At 41.3% G+C, this 24,253-nt stretch overlaps 1 protein-coding gene across 1 annotated transcript in view; it reads left to right on the forward strand.

Moving 5' to 3' along the window:
* hivep1 (HIVEP zinc finger 1) overlaps positions 1 to 24,253 on the forward strand; it is a 113,306-nt gene that overhangs the window by 3,526 nt on the left and 85,527 nt on the right. The window contains exon 2 of the mRNA XM_063011964.1: positions 4,411 to 4,548. Within this exon, the coding sequence (XP_062868034.1) occupies positions 4,509 to 4,548 (40 nt within the window). The 5' untranslated portion in view covers positions 4,411 to 4,508. The remainder of the gene's footprint in view (positions 1 to 4,410; positions 4,549 to 24,253) is intronic.

The following is a 24,253-nucleotide window of genomic DNA, read 5'->3' on the forward strand; positions in this document are numbered from 1 at the left end:
GCAGCAACACACACACACACACACACACACACACACACACACACACACACAAGCTCGCTGTTATCCAGGTCCTGTCAGTATTTTGTTTTTTTGTCTGTTTTCTTGATTCTCTGACTGACTTCATGTGCATTGCATGCTCTGTGGAATATTCAGAGCTCCTGTGCTTGTTTTGTCTGGCCGCCGGGCGGGATTTGTGACTTTGGTCGTTCTAGTGAAGCTTGTAGGAGCTGTCTGAGCATGCGCGGTGAACGCTCGGTGCGAGTCAGGTGACGTCATGGCTGTGGCGTGCCACGCACATGCAGCACAGGGTGGTGAGGAGCCCATGCTTATGGCAGTCGTAATGTTATGTAATAATGTCAATGGAAACCTTTGTTAAAGAGCTGGTGAACAATGTGTGAAAGGTCGATGAGTAAAGATATGCAGTTAAAAATAGTGGAAATATAGCACAGCAGGTAGTGTTCAGGATTCCTGGGGACAAGGGTCTAATTCTCATAGATTTTTCCATTCTTAAAATTGGTACAGTAGACCCTTGACTTACGAATTTAATTGGTTCTGAAGGGCTGTTCTTAAGTCAAAATGTTCGTTAGTTAAACCTATTTTTCCCATAAGAAATAATGTAAATAGAATTAATCTGTGCCAGACCTCCCAAACCCCCCCCCCCCCCCCCCCCCCCTTACCTAACCTTTCTAGTGTCTTAAATGGTCTTTTGTTATAAATACACGTATATTTTCCCTTAATCTTACATTATAGAAAAGACATTACTGTAATAAATAATGATAAACAACAATACACAGTAGTACTGTACATAAAAACCACACATCGCATTTCAGTACAGTACATGTGCTTTACTATACACCATAATAAATTTCCGTCTTTTTTTATATAAAATGTATCTACCAGAAACAACAATAACTCTCATATTTCTCTATTATTTCCTTCTTTATTTCAGTAGTATTGTATTTTGTAGGTGTAATTGCATGATAGAAAGAATACTTTACTCAGCCGAGTTCCCTCTTCTCTCTCACTCACTGTCCCCTCTGTCTGATACACAGTGACAGCTACTGGCAGGATTAATTATACAATAACAAATAGTAATAGATTTGTTCATTTTATCACCACTGCGCTTCCTCTGCACATTCTTTGGGGACATTTTAATATAAAATGTTACAAAATATAAAGAAAACACCGGAAAAACACCGTCTGCTGTTCGAATGTTCGCTCACTGTATATAAATAGAGAGAGCGAGACGGTTGGAGTCAACTTGTTCGTGACGTCACGTGTTTCGCGAATTTCTGTTCGTAATCCGAAATTTGTTCGTACGTTAAGTTGAAAAAGATTGTTCGTAACTCGAAATGTTTGTATGGTAAACCGTTCGTAACTCAAGGGTCCACTGTATTTGCGAACCTGATAACTGTAAACTGGTCCCTAAAATATTTTTACTATGCCCTATTATTATAGATCCGCCTGTCACATGTTGCATTTGTAATAATGCTTCATGTCAGCTAGACCTGAATTGTACCAAATGCCCAGGCACTTCTTTGTTCTCACTGTTACTGTGTGCTTGACTGCTAGAGGTTCTGGGCATCTGCAGTAAATGCACTTGCATTGAAAACAATGTCTAGAGAATTTGTTTTTCTCATTACTACCTGATGGACTTTTTTAGTAAATGCACTTGCATTAGACACTCACATGTGCTCACATTACTACCAACTGCTGGATGACATAGGTGCAGTGAATCCCCCTTTACTAAAAATAACACAGAGGCTCCTATGTTGTCATTATTGCTAGCTGCTGGACCTCTGGATATCATGGGTGTCTGCAATAAATGTGCATACATTTGTTGTCTATTTTATTTCTGTCTGATGGACTGTCACTGGTGTTCGCAGTGAAAATGCTTGCATTTGGACATAGCGTGTAAAGACTCCCATGTTTTCTCAATTGATATTTGCTGGACTGATTGATGTTTGGCAGTCTTCATTAACTGCATCTGCACTGGACAATGTACATTGTTATTTTGTTTATTGCAGTGACTGAACCTGTATTGGGAACTATATTCAGAGTAAAGATGCAAATGTAGCTGATTGTATTTTCAGAATCAGAATCAGACTTTATTGGCCAAGTATGCTCACACATACAAGAAATTTGACTTTGGTTATACAGATGCTAGCAGTGCACGATAAATACAACAAGGACAGTCTTAAACACACACACGCACACACACACACACATATACTCTCTCTCTAACACACACTTCACACATTCATACCTGTAAACAAGATCTTTTATTAATAACCAATCATCGTTAGTCAACTCAAAGCAATAACTGAAATTTTGTATCCAATCAAAATACAAAACACATCACTTCTTATGTTATTAATCTTATGCTTTATTAATTAAAATCAGCGTGTTGTCTTGATTATCACAGTAACGTAGAACAGTAAGATTAACATAAACATCATGGGCAGAAGCAGTTGAGCAATCAAAATGTAAATGTGTCTTTTAGATAAAGCTGGTATATTGAAGCTCTTCCTGACAAAAGTATTATATTTGTTGTAAGATAAATTCTACCTTTATAAGACATGAGGCAAAATATCCAAAATCAATTTTGAAAACAAATGTTAAATGCAGATATTAACATGCAGTTAGACTCCTGAAGCTAAACAGCTTCACAGTTTGTGATTTTAATATTGAATAGTTTACTTGTTTGTGATTTAAATTATATAAATGCAGGTGTGGGTCTCAGTTTGGCGCTCGTACTCCATCGCTGTAGTAACGTTTTTAGTTCAAACCAGTCGGCTGTTGGAAAATGATCACTCACTCACTTTCTTAACCTTGTATCCAATAAGGGTTGCGGGGGGAAGGGAGGGGTTGTTGTGCTGGAGCCTGTGCCAGCATTTTAATGGGCGCAAGGCACACAGTAACACCCTGGATGGGGTGCCGGTCCATTGCAGGGCAGACACACATACACACACCCATTCACCTATAGTGCAATTCAGTGTTTCCAATTAACCTGACTGCATGTTTTTGGACTGTGGGAGGAAACCAGAGCTCCCGGAGGAAACATGCAAACTCCGCACAGAAAGGACCTGGACCGCCCCGCCTGGGGATTGAAACCCAGGACCTTCTTGCTGTGAGGCGACAGTGCTACCCACCGTGCTACCCACCGAGCCACCCACTGGAAAATTATCTATTATATTTAACTATCATTTAAACCAAGAGCATTAACTAAACAATAAATTATTTTTCTGTTATTGGTTTATCGTTCTTAGTTCAAAGACTCCCAGTTTCTCACTATTGGTACCTGCTGGACTGCTGGACTTTATTCATATCTGCAGTTAATGTCTAGAAATTCACATTAAAAAAGTAATTAACATTACTGTCATGCACTGTCATCTGAGCCTTGCTTGTTACGTCTGTAACAATTCTGTATCTACAAGCACTATACAAATACATTCTAATCTGAAATAATTCCCCCACTAAGTCAAGGCTCAATCTGGCATTTTGGAGAGCTGTATTTTTTTATAAAGGTTGAGGTTTGTTCACATTTAGCACAAGCACACCCCCTTGCCTTTTTCTCTTGTTTGCTTTGGCTATTTGCATATGAGCAAAAAGCAGGTCTTTTGTATCTACTGCTGCATAAAGGCTACCCACATAATGTGTGGTTGACATTTCTGAGCTACACGACCCTGATACTTTTTATATAGAAGGTGTAAACCATTCTACGTAGCCATAAACTGAGACAAAAACCTCCTCATCGGCCTACACCAGATGGCCAGGATTTGTGTCAGGGTTTTTCATCATAGTGACCTGCATTTTAGTCAAGGCGAAAGGCAATTATAATTCAAAACTTTCTGGCATATTAAGGAATACAAGTAGTGAATGTAGAAGCCCCTTGAGCCATAATGCACTGCTGTTTACAGCAGGCTTCCACCTTAATATTCAGTGAGGTCTATTATTTTTAAGGTGGCACGTTGGCATATCACATTTTGGCATTTAGCAGACTTAAAGCGACTTACATTAGAGTTACAGTACACTGTCTGAGCAATTGAGGGTTAAGGGCCTTGCTTAAGGGCCCAACAGCAGCAACCTGGCAGTGGTGGGGGTTGATCCAGCAACTTACTGATTACTAGTCCAGCACTTTAACCACTAGGCTATGGCTTGCCTAGGCTTGCTCTGTGTACTTTATTACCTTTATACTTAATAAAGCATGTATGAAGGTTGCCTGTTCATGCTATATTATCCCTAGATGTGATGATAATTTAAAAAAAAATCAGTGTCTAGTGTTCCCTGGATAGGCATCTCACCCTCTGGAAGTGTGACCTGTTTCAAGCAAATATTGCCTATTAATACATGGGTAATTTCTCTTTTGTATGTGTTGTGTAATGTATTGCTTTTTCTACTGTTGACCAGGAGTTGGCCTTTATTTCCTGGGGAACACCAGTGTTCCAGCCATAATACGTCCTTACAATGTGAAACTGAATGAGCCAGTCCTGACTGAAGAAGGAAAAATGCCACGCACCAAGCAAAACAACCCCAAAAACCTAAAAGGTAAGCTTTCTCTATTTCTTACCCTAGCACTTTCATTCTGTCTGTCTCTGCCATCTGCAAAGTTAACAGGTTGTGAAACTGATGAACGGAAGATACACTTTTGTGGCTTTAGCAGAAATACATCTGGTAAATTTCTCCCAAGTATTAACAAACACAGTGAGATGTCAGTTAAAGAAGAGACAGTGATGTAAACAACCTGTTTAACATAGTTAAATTTGTTGGATCCACTTTAGTGCAGATTAAAGTGCTCTTTTCCCAATTTATTGGTAATTTATTAAAAATATATGTTTATGTTAAGTTAAGTGTGTAACGCATACACACAAATTTATATAATTGAAGTAAAAACCGTGCAGACATGGGTGCAGTGGTAAAAACACACCCTAGCACACCAGAGCTGGGATCTCGAATACATCATATCGAGTCTTAGCTCTGCCTTCTGGCTGGGCTGAGCGGCCACATGAACAACGATTGGCCTGTTGTTCATATAGGGGTAGGGTATTGAGCTGGGACTCATTGAGATAGGGACTCATAACTGATGCAACTGCGACCTCTGCTGGCTGATGGTGCCTGCACAGGGACGGGGAAAGAGTGTGGATCAGGGTGTACCTCTCCGTATAGAGAGAATATGGAAATTTTTGGAAGATGGTTTATGAGTACCAATTATTTAGTCACTTTCACCTTCAGCTGCACATTGTACGTCACAAAAATATATACACCAATCAGCCATAACATTAAAACCACCTCCTTGTTTCTACATTCACTGTCCATTTTATCAGCTCCACTAACCATATAGGAGCACATTGTAGTTCTACAATTACTGACTGTAGCCCACCTGTTTCTCTGCATGCTTTGTTAGCCCCCTTTCATGGTTCTTCAATGGTCAGGACTCTCACAGGACTACTACAGAGCAGATATTATTTAGGTGGTGGATCATTCTCACCACTGCAGTGACACAGACATGGTGGTGGTGTGCTAGTGTGTGTTGTGCTGGTATGAGTGGACACCTCACTGTCACTGCTGGACTGAGAATAGTCCACCAACCAAATATATCCAGCCAACAGCGCCCAGTGGGCAGCGTCCTGTGACCACTGATGAAGGTCTAGAAGATGACCAACTCAAACAGCAGCAATAGATGAGCGATCATCTGACTTTTTATCTACAATGTGGACCAACTAGGTAGGAGTGTCTAATAGAGTGGACAGTGAGTGGACACGGTATTTAAAAACTCCATCAGCGCTGCTGTTTCTGATCCACTCATACCAGCACAACACACACTAACACACCACCACCATGTCAGTGTCACTGCAGTGCTGAGAATGACCCACCACCCAAATAATACCTGCTCTGTGGTGGTCCTGTGGGGGTCCTGACCATTGAAGAACAGGGTGAAAGCAGGCTAAAACAGTATGTAGAGAAACAGATGGACTACAGTTGTAATTGTAGAACTACAAAGTGCTTCTATATGATAAGTGTAGCAACAAGGAGGTGGTTTTAATGTTATGGCTGATCAGTGTATATAACATTTGGGATATGAAAAACACAGACCTTGTATTTGCATATTCCTTTCTCGTGATTTCTTTTGCATTGTGCTTTTATGGGATGGTTTATCTATACCACTTAATTGTTGTAGTAAGAACCAATTTCCTTTCTGCAAGTTAAGAGAATGAAGGCTTACACATGATTGGAGCCACCACATAGTTTAGTACTGCTGCTTTTACAACATAAGTGCCATAGTTGCTTGAATAAGATTCCTAACTGGCCCAGCTGAGCTTACAAAAGGCTGTGCTGGCCATATATCTTTCAGATTATAATGTAAAACATATATTTTTAACCAGTGATGCTTGTATGGCTCTCTGGATTTGAATGGCTGTGGAAATGTTTGATGTAATTCTTGAGATTGCAAATATGTAGCCTTCAGTAAGTTTTGGTATGTTGGAAATATTGCATTGGCTGAACACAGTGTTTACTCTGGAGGCCTTGTTTAGACCTAATCTCAGAAAGCTGACAAAGACAGAACTTCAATCAGATAATATTTATTAAGGGTACTGGGTTACTGTAGGTTATAAGTAATTATTCTCCGGGTACTGCAGTTTACTCCCACCTCTCAAATCTGCCACTAGATTCACTGAGTGAGTGAATGATTGGGTGTGTGATGGCCTGTTTAGTTAAAAAGGCTTCATTCTGTTAATGTAACATAACATAAATAACACTGACCTGTAAGAAAACAACTTTGCTCCCAAACTGATAAAGTCTTTATAAGATATAATCTCATTTGATTTACAACGACCTGGTCAGGGTTGCATTGGGACCACGTAAGTCGCACACACAGCGACTTCAGACTCGACTCTGACTCGACTCTGTTTCAAATGACTCGGACTCGACTCGTGACTCACATAAAATGACTTGTGGACAACAAAAGTCAGCAACATTAGTTACGTGTGACAATATACTGTATATGTATATGATCCGACATCATTCTGATCGTGTCATTTTCTGCTCTCTAATAGCGCTCCGGCCGTTTTAAACCGCAACGCACGCAATGGGTAAATGTTCCAGCCAGCTTCCGGCGTAGTGATAAAGCGTCGCTCCCTACTTAAAATGGTGGAATACTCTATGTAGTGCACTTCACAGTAACAGATAATGTGAATGGGACACTCCTACAGAATTGGCGCTAATGATTGTAAGAACCACTTTCTGAACCAATCAGACCTTCTGATTTAAATTTTTAGTAAGTAATGCTGTTTTTTTGCATTTATTCAGTTTGCGTCACACAGATTATTGTCAATAAAACGCTTGATTGGCTTTCTAACGAGTTCGTGTCTTACTTCACAACCGGGAAAAGTTTGGAGGTTTTTAATTATAAGCACGTTTACAAAATAACGGATTATAATCCTAATGGGACACACGGCTATAAATTTAATAGCATCTGGAAGAACATAAGCTAAGGTAAGCAGTATTATTGATTTTTTTGCTGTGTTTGGGATTTTGGCCGCTGTGCCGTAATTTGCAATGAAAACAAAACGTCAGTTTAAGCTTTTAACTGGTACCTTCTTGTTACATTAATTTGCACAATGACTAGGACAGTAAAGGCACTAAGTAAAACGGCAAAATACAGTCAGTAATCTGTTGTTGTTGTTTATCTGAACTTACATAGACATTGACTGTTGACTTGCCTCGGACTATAGCCTAAAGACTCGTGACTTGACTCTGACTCTAGCCTAAAGACTCGTGACTTGACTCTGACTCTAGCCTAAAGACTCGTGACTCGGACTCTAGCCTAAAGACTCGTGACTTGACTCGGACTCTAACCTAAAGACTCGTGACTCGACTCGGATTCGTATTTTGTGACTTGTGAACATCTCTGACTGCTTCCACCATTGGGCACAAGATAGGGCACCAATCCATTGCAGGGCTGTTGCCATCCCCGCACAGTCATAGCTAATCGTCCCTGTGTAAATGCTGATATTTGAACCCAGATTACAGCAGTGGTGGATTAGCATAAGAGACCTCTGCATCACTGCGGCATCCCATTAAATAATTGTGATCATTAAATAACAGTGATTGTGCAGCTTTACACTTTATTAAAATAAAACAGACAGAAGAGATGTAAATTCTCCGTGTTGTGATGAGTTTACTGATGTCCATGGTTACAGTTCGGACCTTTCTCTTTGAGTTATTCACACACACCCTTTTTGGAGCATGCCATTATCCTGCCATGCAACTTCAAAGCGTAGATCTTTTACTGTAATGCCAATCTACTGTTTCATGGGTGAATCACATACTGGCTTTGCTGTTGTGTTTATTGCCAGGTGGAACATTAGTCAGTACATGTCTAAAGTGTGTGTCTGTCTTGTGACCTCTGAGTAAGCGAGGATGTTGGTGTGACATTGAGGCAAGCATGCAGGAAGTGAGGGGTGCTGCACCTTGCTGAGCACCTATGCTTGTTTTTCTCAAACAGCCTGTGCATGAAGCAGTGCTGACGCTAATGCTAATTTGACTGGGCTTACTGACACACTACAGTTATTCATATAAATGATTTCTGCTGCATTCAGCTTGTCTTAAAGCTTTACCTTTATTGCAGTGCTTTTTTTCTTGCAATGTTTGAAATAACGTTGCATAAACACATTTAAAGGTTCTTTAATCATACAGAAAAGATGCAGCAGCAGTTATAACCACCTCCTTGTTTCTACACTCACTGTCCATTTCATCAGCTCCACTTACCATATAGAAGCACTTTGTAGTTCTACAATTACTGACTGTAGTCCATCTTTTTCTCTGCATGCTTTGTTAGCCGCCTTTGTTAGGACTCTCCCTGGACCACTACAGAGCAGGTATTATTTGGGTGGTGGATCATTCTCACCACTGCAGTGACACTGACATCGTGGTGGTGTGTTAGTGTGTGTTGTGCTGGTATGAGTGGATAAGACACAGCATTGCTGATGGAGTTTTTAAATATTGTGTCCACTCACTGTCCACTCTATTAGACACTCCTACCTAGTTGGTCCACCTTGTAGATGTAAAGTCAGAGACGATCGCTCATCTATTGCTGCTGTTTGAGTTGGTCATCTTTTAGACCTTCATTAGTGGTCACGGGATGCTGCCCACGGGGCGCTGTTGGCTGGATATATTTTTGGTTGGTGGACTATTCTCAGTCCAGCAGTGACAGTGAGGTGTTTAAAAACTCCAGCAGTGCTGCTGTGTCTGATCCACTCATACCAGCACAACACACACTAACACACCACCACCATGTCAGTGTCACTGCAGTGCTGAGAATGATCCACCACCTAAATAATACCTGTTCTGTAGTGGTCCTGAGAGAGTCCTGACCATTAAGGAACAGCATGAATGTGGGCTAACGAAGCATGCAGAGAAACAGATGGACTACAGTCAGTAATTGTAGAGCTACAATTTGGTAAGTGTAGCTGATAAAATGGACAGTGTGTAGAAACAATGAGGTGGTTTTAATGTTATGACTGATCGGTGTATGTGTGTATGTATAAAGGGTTTCTGAAAGTGGTTTACATGGTTGAACATGGTTAATTTTCTTTTAATGCAATGCAGATGCATTCGTCTCAAACTAGTTACACACATACACATGCCTTCATGAAACACATTAATTATTCATTCGCAGTCTGGACTGGAAAAACTCTGTGAATCTTAACTAGTGGAACCTCGATTAGCAGCAGTAACGTTTTCTGTAGCTGCTTCTTCGACTTGCACAACTGAAAGAAAATGTCTGCATAGGCATAGTCCGCTCTATTTAGGTCATGTCACAGCATCTCAATTGAGTTAAGCTCTGATGTCTGACATTGACATAACAAAACACACCTTTGCTTTTCTAAACCATTCTGTTGTTGAATTAGTTGTGCTTCAATGGCTTGTTCATGGGTTTGCATCTCAATAAATAACGACTCAGTGTCGCACAAATGCTGATAACGTTTAGCTTATGGACTGTATATCAGTCTGAACAAAACGTTTTATGAAGTATTACCCATTTGAGATTTTGATCATGGAGTCATTTAGCAGTTTGGGTGCACATAAATAAAAATGTTAGCTAAGCTGTAAGTAACTACAGAAAATACAGAATAATGCTGATTAAGATTTTTAACTAGTCCATTTTATTTTCTTTGTTTACTTTTAGATAGCTAGCAGTTTTAGTGCAAATAACTTGTACTGTAAATAAAATCATAATAAATAAAACATGCCCACCTAATGTGACTCTTTTTGTCCAAAGCTCACAATTATGACTGAACAAACTTTGAGAAATTGAGGGTTAATGGCTTTGCTCAGATGCCCAACAGTGGAAACTTGGTACTAGTGGGGCTTTAACCAACAGCCTTTTGATTTCTAGTTCACTACATTAACCACTGAGCTATCAAATGCCTTTTTAAGAATGGTTTTTCTCTCAAGACTGATTTCACTTCACTGATTTCACCTAACTCATCCTTGTATTGGAGCACTCATAGGTTAAATATTGCAGCATGTTAATAATTAACTGCCAGTCTTGTTTACTAACCAGAAAACACTCGGTTTTGGAGAGTATACGGATTTGGCTGTGTACAGCCATAACATTAAAACCACCTTCTTGTTTCTACACTCACTTTCCATTTTATCAGCTCCACCTACCATACAGAAGCACTTTGTAGTTCTACAATTACTGACTGTAGTCCATCTGTTTCTCTGCATGCTTTGTTGGCTCCCTTTCATGCTGTTCTTCAGTGGTCTGGACCCCCACAGGACCACCACAGAGCAGGTATTTTTTGGGTGATGGATCATTCTCAGCACTGCAGTGACACTGACATAGTGCTGGTATGACACAGACACAGCAATGCTGCTGGAGTTTTTAAACACCTCACTGTCACTGCTGGACTGAGAATAGTCCACCAACCAAAAATATATCCAGCCAACAGCGCCCCGTGAGCAGCGTCCTGTGACCACTAATGAAGGTCTAAAAGATGACCAACTCAAACAGCAGTAATAGATGAGCAATCGTCTCTGACTTTACAACTACAAGGTGGACCAACTAGGTAGGAGTGTCTAATAGAGTGGACAGTGAGTGGACACGATATTTAAAAACTCCACCAGCACTGCTGTGTCTGATCCACTCATACCAGCACAACACACACTAACACACCACCACCATGTCATTGTTACTGCAGTGCTGAGAATGATCCACCACCTAATTAATATCTGCTCTGTGGTGGTCCTGTGGGGGTCTTGACCATTGAAGAACAGTGAAAGCAGGTTAAAACAGTATGTAGAGAAACAGATGGAAACTACAGTCAGTAATTGCAGAACTACAAAGTGCTTCTATATGGTAAGTGGAGCTGATAAAATGGACACTGAGTGTAGAAACAAAGAGGTGGTTTAAATGTTAAGGCTGATTAGTGTATATCTAGAAAAAAGTCTAGTCCTAACGGTAGCTACATGGCTAAAGAAAGCAACGGTGCTGCTTTCGAAAAATAATATATTATTAATGATGTCAAGCTGCCGCTCTGTAAAGTGAAAGGCCTTTAAGCTTTGAGAGCTCATTATTTTTCAATAACAGCACACTACTAAGTACTTTTTTTCCTGATACCCTGATAACATGCCAACAATGACACATTTTACTCCATGGGATTTTTAACCATTTAGTTACATTAGTAGATGTAGACATCTTGGGAAAGAAGCTATGAGCTTCCCTTCTCCAGATCTATGCCTCGACACAATCCTGTTTCTGAGGTCTGCAGATAATTCCTTTGACCCCATGGCTTGGAGTTTGCTCTGATATGCACTGTCAACTGTAGGACCTTATAAAGGCAGGAGTTGGCAATCATCAATCATGTCCAATCAATTAAATTCACCACAGATGAACTACAATTAAATTGTAGAAACATCTCAAGCAGTATCAGTGAAAACAAAATGTACCTCAGCTCAATTTTGGGTGTCATATCAGAGGGTGTGCACACATGATATTTTACATTTTGATTTTTAATATATAGAAGCACTTTGTAGTTCTACAATTACTGACTGTAGTCCATCTGTTTCTCTGCATGTTTTTTTTTTTAGCCTGCTTTCACCCTGTTCTTCAGTGGTCAGGACCACCACAGAGCAGGTACTATTTAGGTGGTGGATCATTCTCAGCACTGCAGTGACACTGACATGGTGGTGGTGTGTTAGTGTGTGTTGTTCTGGTATAAGTGGATTAGACACAGCAGCGCTGCTGGAGTTATTAAATACTGTGTCCACTCACTTTTCACTCTATTAGACACTCCTACCTAGTTGGTCCACCTTGTAGCTGTAAAGTCAGAGACGATCGCTTATCTATTGCTGCTGTTTGAGTTGGTCATCTTCTAGACCTTCATCAGTGGTCACAGGACGCTGCCCACAGGGTGCTGTTGGCTGGATATTTTTAATTTGTGGACGATTCTCAGTCCAGCAGTGACAATGAGGTGTTTAAAAACTCCATCGGCATTGCTGTGTCTTATCCACTCATACCAGCACAACACACACTAACACACCACCACCATGTCAGTGTCACTGCAGTGCTGAGAATGATCCACCACCCAAATAATACCTACTCTGTAGTGGTCCTAGGAGAGTGCTGACCTGAAAGGGGGCTAACAAAGCATGCAGAGAAACAGATGGACTACAGTCAGTAATTGTAGAACTACAAAGTGCTTCTATATGATAAGTGGAGTTGATAAAATGGACAGTGAGTGTAGAAACAAGGAGGTGGTTGATCAGTGTATTAAACAGTGATCAGTACATTAATAATTACTCACACAAAATGACTTTCTTTTCATCCTGATTTAGTATCAAAATGGCAGGAAAACGAAACTATTCTGCTGCTGTGGCTTTTTGTTATTGATCATAATCTCTTCACTTGTGGTGTCCTCAGAAATAGACTGTTTGCTGGGTGGGAGGTATAAGCAATGTTTTCATTACCTTGTCATTTTTTAACTGTACAGGTTTTCTTGTTAAAAAAAGGTGAATGTGCACTGAATTTGAAGGCAGTTTTCAGATTATGATAGAGGAAAATGTTAGATTTGGCAAATCTCTCAGGGTAACTAAGTTGCAGCAGGCATTTAACTAAAGTAGCCTGATTTCTTTTTAGTTAATTTACTGCACATTCCAACAACACATTCTAAATAAAGTTGGCACAGTTTGGCACATTTACCTCTTTGTAATGTTGCCATTCCTTTTCACCACACTTAAAAGACGTTTTGGCACCGAGGAGACCAAGTGATTTGGTGTTTCAGCTTTTATTTTGTCCCATTCTTCCTGCAAACACGTTTTAAGATGTGCAACAGTACAGGGTCGTCGTTGTCTCATTTTTTGTTTCAAAATTTTCCACTCATTCTCTATTGGGGACAGGTCAGGACTGCAGGCAGGCCAGTCCAGTACCTGTACCCTCTTCTTCAAGAGCCATGACTTTGTAATGTGTGCAGCATGTGGTTTTGCATTGTCTTGTTGAAAAATGCATGAACGTCCCTGGAAAAGATGACGTCTTGAAGGCAGCATATGTTGATCTAACATCTCAATGTACTTTTCTGAATTAATGCTGCCATCACAGAAGTGTAAATGACCTTTACCAAGGTCACTGACACAGCCCCATACCATGACAGACCCTGGCTTTTGGACTTGTAGCTGATAACAGTCTGGATGGTCCCTTCCGTCTTTGGTCCGGAGCACACAGCGTCCATTTTTTCTAAAAAAAAAAAAAAAAAAAAAAAAAGACCTGGAATGCTGATTCATCTGACCACAATAAACGTTTTCACTGTGTGATGGTCCATCCTAGATGCCTCTGAGCCCAGAGAAGTCGATGCCGCTTCTGGACATGGTTAACATAAGGCTCTTTTTTGCACAGTAAAGTTTTAAGTGACATTTGTGCATGTAACTCTGTATTGTAGTGCTTGACAAAGGTTTGCCAAAATAATCCCTCACCCATGTGGTTATATCAGCTATTGTTGAGTGGCGGTTCTTGATGCAGTGCCGTCTGAGGGATGGAAGATCACAGGCGTTCAGCTTAAGCTTGCGTCCTTGGCCTTTACGTACTGAAATTACCCCTGATTCCTTGAATGATTTAATGATATTCACTGTAGAGGGAGAAATATGCAAATCTCTTCCAATCTTTCTTTGATGTACGTTGTTTTTAAACATTTCATTCATTTACTCACACATTTGTTGACAAACTGGAGATCCTCTGATCATCTTTGCTCATCAAAGACTCCTGACTCACCTGTTTGGAATCACTTCATTATTTAGTATTTTCACCTCATTACTAGCCGTATATTGCCCCCCATCCCAACTTTTTTTTTGGAATGTCTTGCAGGTCTGAAATGCAGGAATAAAGTTGAGCAGACAAAACATGAAATATCTCAGGTTCAAACTGTCTGCAATCAAATAAAAGTCAAAGTTATAGTAAGGAACACTGCATTTTTATTTAATTGGCATTTTCCATACTGTCGCAACTTTTTCTGATTTGGGGTTGTAGGTTAAACCATATCCCAAGTGTTAAAATGCATAAAGTATTTATTAATTGATATGGTATTTTATGTATCTTGGAGCACCCAGTGAAAACATGCTAAGTGATCCCAGACAAGGAGGAGCTTTGAAGCTCCTTGGGGGAATACTGGGGCTATTTTAATCCTTGTCTTGTGCTGTCACATGTCCAGCTGTTTGCTGTTTTTGGGTTGACCTCTAGTCACCGTATCTTTGCAGTGGCTGAAGGCCATGTCGGGTTTAAATTGAGGTCATGGTTTTACAGAGTCACAGTAAAGCATGTCCACAACATTTAGGATACCTACTCTTGCATACCCCACTGTATTGTGTTGTGGTAAACTCAGTATAAGAAGGTACTGAATATGGGCGGAAGTTATGTGTAGCAAGTTTAGTGAGTGTGCTGGATTTGGGGCTGCTTGTAGCCTAACCATGCATTAACATTCTAGAGTAGCAAAATGACAGATGACCCTTCACTTTATTTGCAGAAATAAAATATGGAAATATGATTTCAGCTACAGTAGCAACAACACACACACACACACACACACACACACACACAGAGAGTGATATTTTTCCAATTTTATGCAAAATAAGTATAATGTGGTACAGCATCCAATCCCAGTAACTAAATCCAGTACCTCCAACAGATCAATCATATAGTATAGGTGCTTGACATACTTCCCCCAAGGTCTCGGAGTGTCTTTCTGCATCTTTCTGCATTTTGCTCTCCTAACTTCTTGGATAAGGAGGAACTGCAACAGATTGGTGCCACAGATTGAATTTTTTTACTATTTCTGTGTCTAAGTTTTAATTTAATTGACTAAATACATCGATCAGCCATAACATTAAAACCACCTCCTTGTTTCTACAATCTCTGTCCATTTTATCAGCGCCACTTACCATATAGAAGCACTTTGTAGTTCTACAATTACTGACTGTAGTCCATCTGTTTCTCTGCATGCTTTGTTAGCCCCCTTTCATGCTGTTCTTTAATGGTCAAGACTCTCCCAGGACCACCACACAGTAGGTATTACTTGGGTGGTGGATCATTCTCAGCACTGCAGTGACACTGACATGGTGGTGGTGTGTTAGTGTGTGTTGTGCTGGTATGAGTGGATCAGACAGCAGCGCTGCTGGAGTTTTTAAATACCATGTCCACTCACTGTCCACTCTATTAGACACTCCTACCTAGTTGGTCCACCTTGTAGCTGTTAAGTCAGAGACGATCGCTCATCTATTGCTGCTGTTTGAGTTGGTCATTTTCTAGACCTTCATCAGTGGTCACAGGATGCTGCCCACGGGGTGCTGTTGGCTGGATATTTTTGGTTAGTTAGTGGACTTTTCTCAGACCAGCAGTGACAGCTGCTGCTATGTCTGATCCACTCAAACCAGCACACACTAACACACCACCACCATGTTATGGCTGATCGGTGTATAGTGCCCTGAACAGAATTTGATTGGTTACTATTAAGGATATCAGATGCATTGTATTGGTGTTATATCATTGTGTAGAAAATGTTAACCTTTCACTTATAAACACACCATAGATTCTTTTATAAATCATAGAGTTTCCAATTTTGAACAAGCATGGTTGCAGGCAGAAAAAGGGATGCAGGTTTTTATTATGAAACAGGATATGAGAGATCAACAGTAGGCTCTGGACTTGGCGGATTCCTACAGGTTGTGTCATGCATGTGACGCCAAACCAGTCTTTCTGCACCGTACCGTACAATTAATGTGCAAAGGCACCATAGTCTCTGCACAGGGAACCTCCCCCCTTTCTCTCCTACACTATTTCTCGCTCTTGCTCTTTCTTTCCCCAAAGGCTGGAATTACCCTCTGTGTTAGCAACAGTAACTACAACACATGTACTGCAACAGGTTCAGCCCTGTATGTTTAACTTGCTGCAACTGAAAGTAAGAGTGTGTGTCTGTGTGTCTGTGTGTCTGTGTGTCTGTGTGTGTGCGTGTGTGTGCGTGTGTGTGCGTGTGTGTGCGTGTGTGTGTGTGTGTGTGCGTGCGTAAGGGAGAGAGGCAGCAGAGAAAGTGGCGAATTAGAGAGAAATTTATTTTTGTGTTTTCTGTTAAGCATCTCCACCCACTCCACCAGTAAAATAAGATGGTCCACCATGGACCTTTGCAAGATATTGGGTAGCAATATGTGCATTTATTTTAGTGTGGATTTTACTGGCACATAAGATGTTCTTCAGGTCATGATGCATTCATAGGATTCCCAGGCATAAAGCTGACTTAATGACCTAAAATTTGACCATATAAGTCTTCCTCTTGCCAGAAATAGAATTACTGGTTGGTGAATGACACCATGAGACATGACACCATGTATTCAATGTTGCTTCAGCTGCCTTTTAAAAAACTAAACTGTAAGAGGCTAGCACATAGACTGAAATGTTACTTTTTTAGTTACTAAATATTATTTCATTACAAAATAGTATTAATAAACACAAATTAATAAGAAAACATAGTCTTTGAACACAAATGGACAAATGCTTAAACACCAGGGGTAACCATGTACACCCAACAAGCTGAATGCTATCCCCTTGGTGTGCTCATACTATACACCTATCAGCCATAACATTAAAACCACCTCCTTGTTTCTACACACATTGTCCATTTTATCAGCTCCACTTACCATATAGAAGTACTTTGTAGTTCTACAATTACTGACTGTAGTCCATCTGTTTCTCTGCATGCTTTGTTAGCATCCTTTCATGTTGTTCTTCAATGGTCAGGACCCCACTACATTCTCAGCACTGCAGTGACACTGACATGGTGGTGGTGTGTTAGTGTGTGTTGTGCTGGTATGAGTGGATAAACACCCCACTGTCACTGCTGGACTGAGAATAGTCCACCAACCGATAATATCCAGCCAACAGCGCCCTGTAGGCAGCGTCCTGTGACCACCGATGAAGGTCTAGAAGATGATAAACTCAAACAGCAGCAATAGATGAGTGATCGTCTCTGACTTTACATCTACAAGGTGGACCAACTAGGTAGGAGTGTCTAATAGAGTGGACAGTGAGTGGACACGGGATTTAAAAACTCCAGCAGCGCTGTACAACACACACTAACACACCACCATCATGTCAGTTTCACTGCAGTGCTGAGAACGATCCACCACCTAAATAATACCTGCTCTGTGGTGGTCCTGTGGGTCATTAAAGAACAGCAGGCTAAAAAAGCATGTAGAGAAACAGATGGACTACAGTCAGTAATTGTAGAACTACAAAGTGGTTCTATATGGTAAGTGGAGCTGATAAAATGGACAGTGAGTGTAGAAACAAGGAGGTGGTTTTAATGTTATGGCTGATCAGTGTATATAAGAACCAAATTAGAAAGGCTATAGGTGAATGACCAGGAACTTCCCAGTGCAACACCTTTTGAGAATATTTAACTTGAGCCACAAATGAGTCACTCAGTCACGCCTCCCAAGCGGTTCACCTAATTCTCTTAGATTGGTTCCTTTTTTAAGGTATACGAAGCAAGAGCAGGACTTAAGCTTTGTGCATCCCTCTCTGCAATCTTTATTTTTCATTCTCATTCTGTCTTTTCTCTCAGTTCCACCCACTCACAGAGCCTGAACTCTATTCAGACTTTCATTTTGAATGTCTGTCAAGCACCGACTGTTTATCAGACTAGGGTGACTAATAACGAATCAACACCACCCACTTGCTATAGGCTGAATGGACTGTGTGTGTGTGTGTGTGTGTGTGTGTGTGTGTGTGTGTGTGTGTGTGTGTGTGTGTGTGCACGTGTGCGCCTGTGCGTGTACTTGTACTGTAGCCTACGTGCTGTACTGATTCAGAAATGTCTATTTCTGTACAGTGCCTGGCTAACATGTAATGTTTCTATCTAGCGTGATTCACAGGAGGAGAATGTGCTATATTAAAGTGTAATTGACATTAAGTTATTAACGTTTCACAAACATACACACATGCTTTTTCACCTAATGCCAAACACATCAGGGTGACATTTATAAATGTGCACACAGCGGGGCTGCAGAACATATTGTTTGTTTACTACAGGGCTGCTCCCACCTGACTATTAATACCAGGGCTTTCCCTTCATTAAATTGCTGAATCTTTATTTAGATCAGATTTGACTTATTTTTCAGTTTGACTCAGTAATGCTCTTCATGCTTTAACTGTGTTTGATGTTGATTAATGCAGCACTTACGTTTAAGTTTGTTTATTTCACTTTCCACAAATCAGCGGCTTTCAATCTTTAGCTCATTTACAAAGATAACTAATGTACTGTTTTTGTTAGTTGTAGTTACTTGTTTCACATTATTATTACCATTGCTGAATTTTGCTTTAAATTAAGTTTTTATCAGATGAATAATACACTCACACACACTCACACATTCACTTTCTTAACCACTTATCCAGTCAGGGTCGCGTGGGATGCTGGAGCCTATCCCAGCTTTTCAATGGGCGCAAGGCACACAGTAACACCCTGGGCGGGGCGCCAGTCCATCGCAGGGCATACACACATTTATTTACATTTACATTTTTGGCATTTAGCATATGCTCTTATCCAGAGCGACTTACAGAAGTGCTTCCATAGTAAACAATTCATTACTCTAGTTTAAGTACACAACAGTCCAAGAACACAAATCTGCAAGAACCAAAGTGTTTTTTTTTTTTTTTTTTTAAAGAAATGAAAGAGTGTTAGTAATAGGGATGTCCCGATCCGATCTCAAAGATCGGAATCGGGGCCGATCAAGGCATTTTTTAACTGATCGGTATCGGCTTTACTAAGACCGATCCTAATTCCGATCCTTTGTTTTACGTCAGCATGTCCGCTGTGTTGAAATACTTTAAATTGGAAAGTGAAACAAGTCCAACAGTGAAGTGTAATGTCTGCAATCAGGCAGTAGAAGCAGAGCTGCATTCATTACTGTAGAATTTTACTATTTATATGGTGTGTGAGTCAAGGATCACTCCGGTTTACAAAACAATAACTTTTAATCCGAGTATGAAAACTTCAGGACCATAACATACAGCTTTTACGAGTTTACGTGTTACAAGACTGAACGACATCTCAGTATCAAGCACTCTGATTGGCTTAGTTATGTAACCGAGCGTCGTAGTGATGCACTTGCTTAATAAAGAAATAAATACACGGTATATTTACAAATTGTCGGGAGCATAACACTTTATTAACTTCTTCTGTTACGGTACCGAATAGCGGCCAGCTAGAGTCATCGCGTTAGGCAAGCACGTTATTCCACGCACTATGAAAGCCCCAAAGGGTCAAAACACACTCACTTCGCATTGAAACGTCCATCAAACCGTTGTCACAGCGAGTTTATTATTATATGATGAGAAGAGGAACCAGCTGTCCGCTAACACGGCAGAGATGCTGATTTTCCTCAGAAAGAACCTTCACTTCATTTTGAGTGTTCTAGTTTTACTACTACAATGCTGCACTAAGTTTGTTTACTTTTATTTTGTAAAAATAAAAGAACATTAAGCAATAGCTTGGATGCAGGCATTTTTTTTTCTACAGCACTGCAGAGCTATTCAGTTGTTAAACATATACATTGGATTAATTTGAATAACTGTAATGTACTTGAAGTGTGCACTGTGTGAACAGTATTATCTAGTTCTTATCTAGACAATATCTAGAAAATACAAGTATCGGTTTGAGACTCGGTATCGGATCGGGATGAACATTAATGATCGGGATCGGGAACAATAAAACGTGATCGGGACATCCTTAGTTAGTAAGTAAGTACAAGTCAGCTTAAGTGCTTAGTGAAAAGGTGGGTTTTTAATTGTCTTTTAACAACAGTGAGAGACTCAGATGTTCGGACAGACAGAGGAAGTTCGTTCCACCACTTGGGTGCCAGTACAGAGAAGAGCCTTGATGCTTGTCTTCCTCTAGTTTTGGGTGGAGGATCAAGTCGAGTGAGACTAGTGGCTCGGAGGCTGCGTGGTACAGAGCAGGGTTTGATTAGACCTCGAAGGTAGCTTGGGACTGGTCCATTTTTGGCTTTGTAGGCGAGCATCAGTGTTTCAAACTGAATGCGTGCAGCTACAGGAAGCCAGTGCAGAGAACGCAGCAGTGGGGTGATGTGGCAGTGTTTAGGTTGGTTAAAAACCAGACGGGCAGCTGCATTTTGAATGAGCTGCAAGGGTTTAGTAGTAGACATGGGAGCTCCTGCCAGGAGGGAGTTGCAGTAGTCCAGCCATGAGATTACAAGTGACTGGACCAGAATCTGGGTAGCTTCCATGGAGAGAAATGGCCGAATCTTCCTGATGTTGTAAAGGAGGAACCGGCACAATCTTGTCATGTTGGCTACATGAGGAGAGAAGGTCAGCTGGTTATCCAGGACGACACCGAGGCTTCTTACATTGTCAGATGGTCACATCTGGGAGTCATCAAGAGAGATGACTAGGTCCTGGGTTGGAGACTGATCTCCAGGAATCCAGGAATGAGTAACAGAGCTGACATGCATTGTGAGATATCTCGCAGACATGCTGAGATGTGAGTATGTATATATATATATATATATATATATATATATATATATACAGTGTATCACAAAAGTGAGTACACCCCTCACATTTCTGCAAATATTTCATTATATCTTTTCATGGGACAACACTATAGACATGAAACTTGGATATAACTTAGAGTAGTCAGTGTACAGCTTGTATAGCAGTGTAGATTTACTGTCTTCTGAAAATAACTCAACACACAGCCATTAATGTCTAAATAGCTGGCAACATAAGTGAGTACACCCCACAGTGAACATGTCCAAATTGTGCCCAAATGTGTCGTTGTCCCTCCCTGGTGTCATGTGTCAAGGTCCCAGGTGTAAATGGGGAGCAGGGCTGTTAAATTTGGTGTTTTGGGTACAATTCTCTCATACTGGCCACTGGATATTCAACATGGCACCTCATGGCAAAGAACTCTCTGAGGATGTGAGAAATAGAATTGTTGCACTCCACAAAGATGGCCTGGGCTATAAGAAGATTGCTAACACCCTGAAACTGAGCTACAGCATGGTGGCCAAGGTCATACAGCGGTTTTCCAGGACAGGTTCCACTCGGAACAGGCTTCGCCAGGGTCGACCAAAGAAGTTGAGTCCACGTGTTCGGCGTCATATCCAGAGGTTGGCTTTAAAAAATAGACACATGAGTGCTGCCAGCATTGCTGCAGAGGTTGAAGACGTGGGAGGTCAGCCTGTCAGTGCTCAGACCATACGCCGCACACTGCATCAACTCGGTCTGCATGGTCGTCATCCCAGAAGGAAGCTGACGCACAAGAAAGCCAGCAAACAGTTTGCTGAAGACAAGCAGTCCAAGAACATGGATTACTGGAATGCCCTGTGGTCTGACGAGACCAAGATAAACTTGTTTGGCTCAGATGGTGTCCAGCATGTGTGGCGGCGCCCTGGTGAGAAGTACCAAGACAACTGTATCTTGCCTACAGTCAAGCATGGTGGTGGTAGCATCATGGTCTTGGGCTGCATGAGTGTTGCTGGCACTGGGGAGCTGCAGTTCATTGAGGGAAACATGAATTTCAACATGTACTGTGACATTCTGAAACAGAGCATGATCCCCTCCCTTCGAAAACTGGGCCTCATGGCAGTTTTCCAACAGGACAACGACCCCAAACACAACCTCCAAGATGACAACTGCCTTGCTGAGGAAGCTGAAGGTAAAGGTGATGGACTAAACCCAATTGAGCACCTGTGGCGCATCCTCAAGTGGAAGGTGGAGGAGTTCAAGGTGTCTAACATCCACCAGCTCCGTGATGTCATCACGGAGGAGTGGAAGAGGATTCCAGTAGCAACCTGTGTAGCTCTGGTGAATTCCATGCCCAGGAGGGTTAAGGCAGTGCTGGAAAATAATGGTGATCACACAAAATATTGACACTTTGGGCACAATTTGTACATGTTCACTGTGGGGTGTACTCACTTATGTTGCAGCTATTTAGACATTAATGGCTGTGTGTTGAGTTATTTTCAGAAGACAGTAAATCTACACTGCTATACAAGCTGTACACTGACTACTCTAAGTTATATCCAAGTTTTATTTCTATAGTGTTGTCCCATGAAAAGATATAATGAAATATTTGCAGAAATGTGAGGGGTGTACTCACTTTTGTGATACACTGTATATATATACACACACAAACACACACACTCACCTGTAGGGCAATTCAGTGTCTCCAATTCACCTCATTTGCATGTTTTTGGACTGTGGGAGGAAATCGGAGCTCCCGGAGAAACCCCACATAGACACGGGGAGAACACGCAAACTCCACACAAAAGACCCGGACCGCCCTGCCTGGGGATCGAACCCAGGACCTTCTTGCTGTGAGGTGACAGTGCTACCCACCGAGCCACCTTGCCATGAATGATACAGCAAGTGAATACAGAAAATGAATGATGTAGTATTGTAAAATGTTTTTTGTTTGTTTGTTGGGATTTTAACATCATGTTTTACACTTTGGTTACATTCATGACAGACACGGTAGTTACTCATTACACAAGGTTATATCGAACACTGTCATGGACAATTTTGTATCTCCAATTCCACCTCACTTGCATGTCTTTGTACTGTGGGAGGAAACCCACGCAGAAACGGGGAGAACATGCAAACTCCACACAGAAAGGACCCGGATTGCCCTGCCTGGGGATCGAACCCAGGACCTTCTTCCTGTGATGCGACAGTTCTATCCACCGAGCCACCGTGCCGCCCTAGAGTAAAATGATATACTGTTTATACTGCCCTGTCACAATAAGTAAATCCTACATAATATCGTTGATCTTAAAACCTAATACTAGTCTGTGTAGCCTAATGTAGGGTTACAGCATGATTGAGGGGCGGCACGGTGGCTAAGTGGGTAGCACTGTCGCTTCACAGCAAGAAGGGCCCGGGTTCAATCCCCAGGTGGGGCGTTCCGGGTCCTTATTGTGTGTAGTTTGCATGTTCTCCCCGTGTCTCTGTGGGTTACCCCTCGGGTGCTCCTGTTTCCTCCCACAGTCCGAAGACATGCAAGTGAGGTAAATTGGGGATACTAAATTGTCCATGACTGTGTTTGATATAACTTTGTGAACTGATGAATCTTGTGTAATGAGTAACTACGTTGTCTGTCATGAATGTAACCAAAGAGTAAAACATGACGTTAAAATCCTAATAAACAAACAAACAAACCATACCAGTGACAAAAAATGTACATTGCGGTGGTAGGTCAGTGGTTAAGGTATAGGGCTAGTATTTAAAACAGCTCAAAGCAGCCAATCCCCTCACTGTATGCTTTTTGGAAGGGAGGTGAAGCCCACACTGAAGTAGGGAAGACATGTAAAACTTACTAAAGTGACCTGAAGTAAAGACTGAAGCTAGTTTCCCAGGATCCATGTCACCGTGTGTTGCCCATACTTGCCAGTTGTGCTACCTTGACACCGTGATGCAGTCATAAGGGCATTTTGACCTTATATAGACCCGCACACCTACCACCATATATTGGGTGCAGTCTGGTGTAGCAGTGTTAATGAACGATTGATAAGTGCGTAATTTAACTCCATGCATTTAGGCATTAGGGTTAAAATATTTTTGGCTGGATACCCTCCTGTGTGCGCGTGTGCAGCATGACCGCTGCTCTGGCAGTGCCTAATGGTTTGCACAAAAGAAGCCTAATGTAGCAGTTGCCAGGGCAACAGTACCAACATTAGTCTGCATGTGCAG

This window comes from Trichomycterus rosablanca, chromosome 2 (genome assembly GCF_030014385.1).
Source record: "Trichomycterus rosablanca isolate fTriRos1 chromosome 2, fTriRos1.hap1, whole genome shotgun sequence".
In the NCBI taxonomy this organism is placed as follows: Eukaryota; Metazoa; Chordata; class Actinopteri; order Siluriformes; family Trichomycteridae; genus Trichomycterus; species Trichomycterus rosablanca.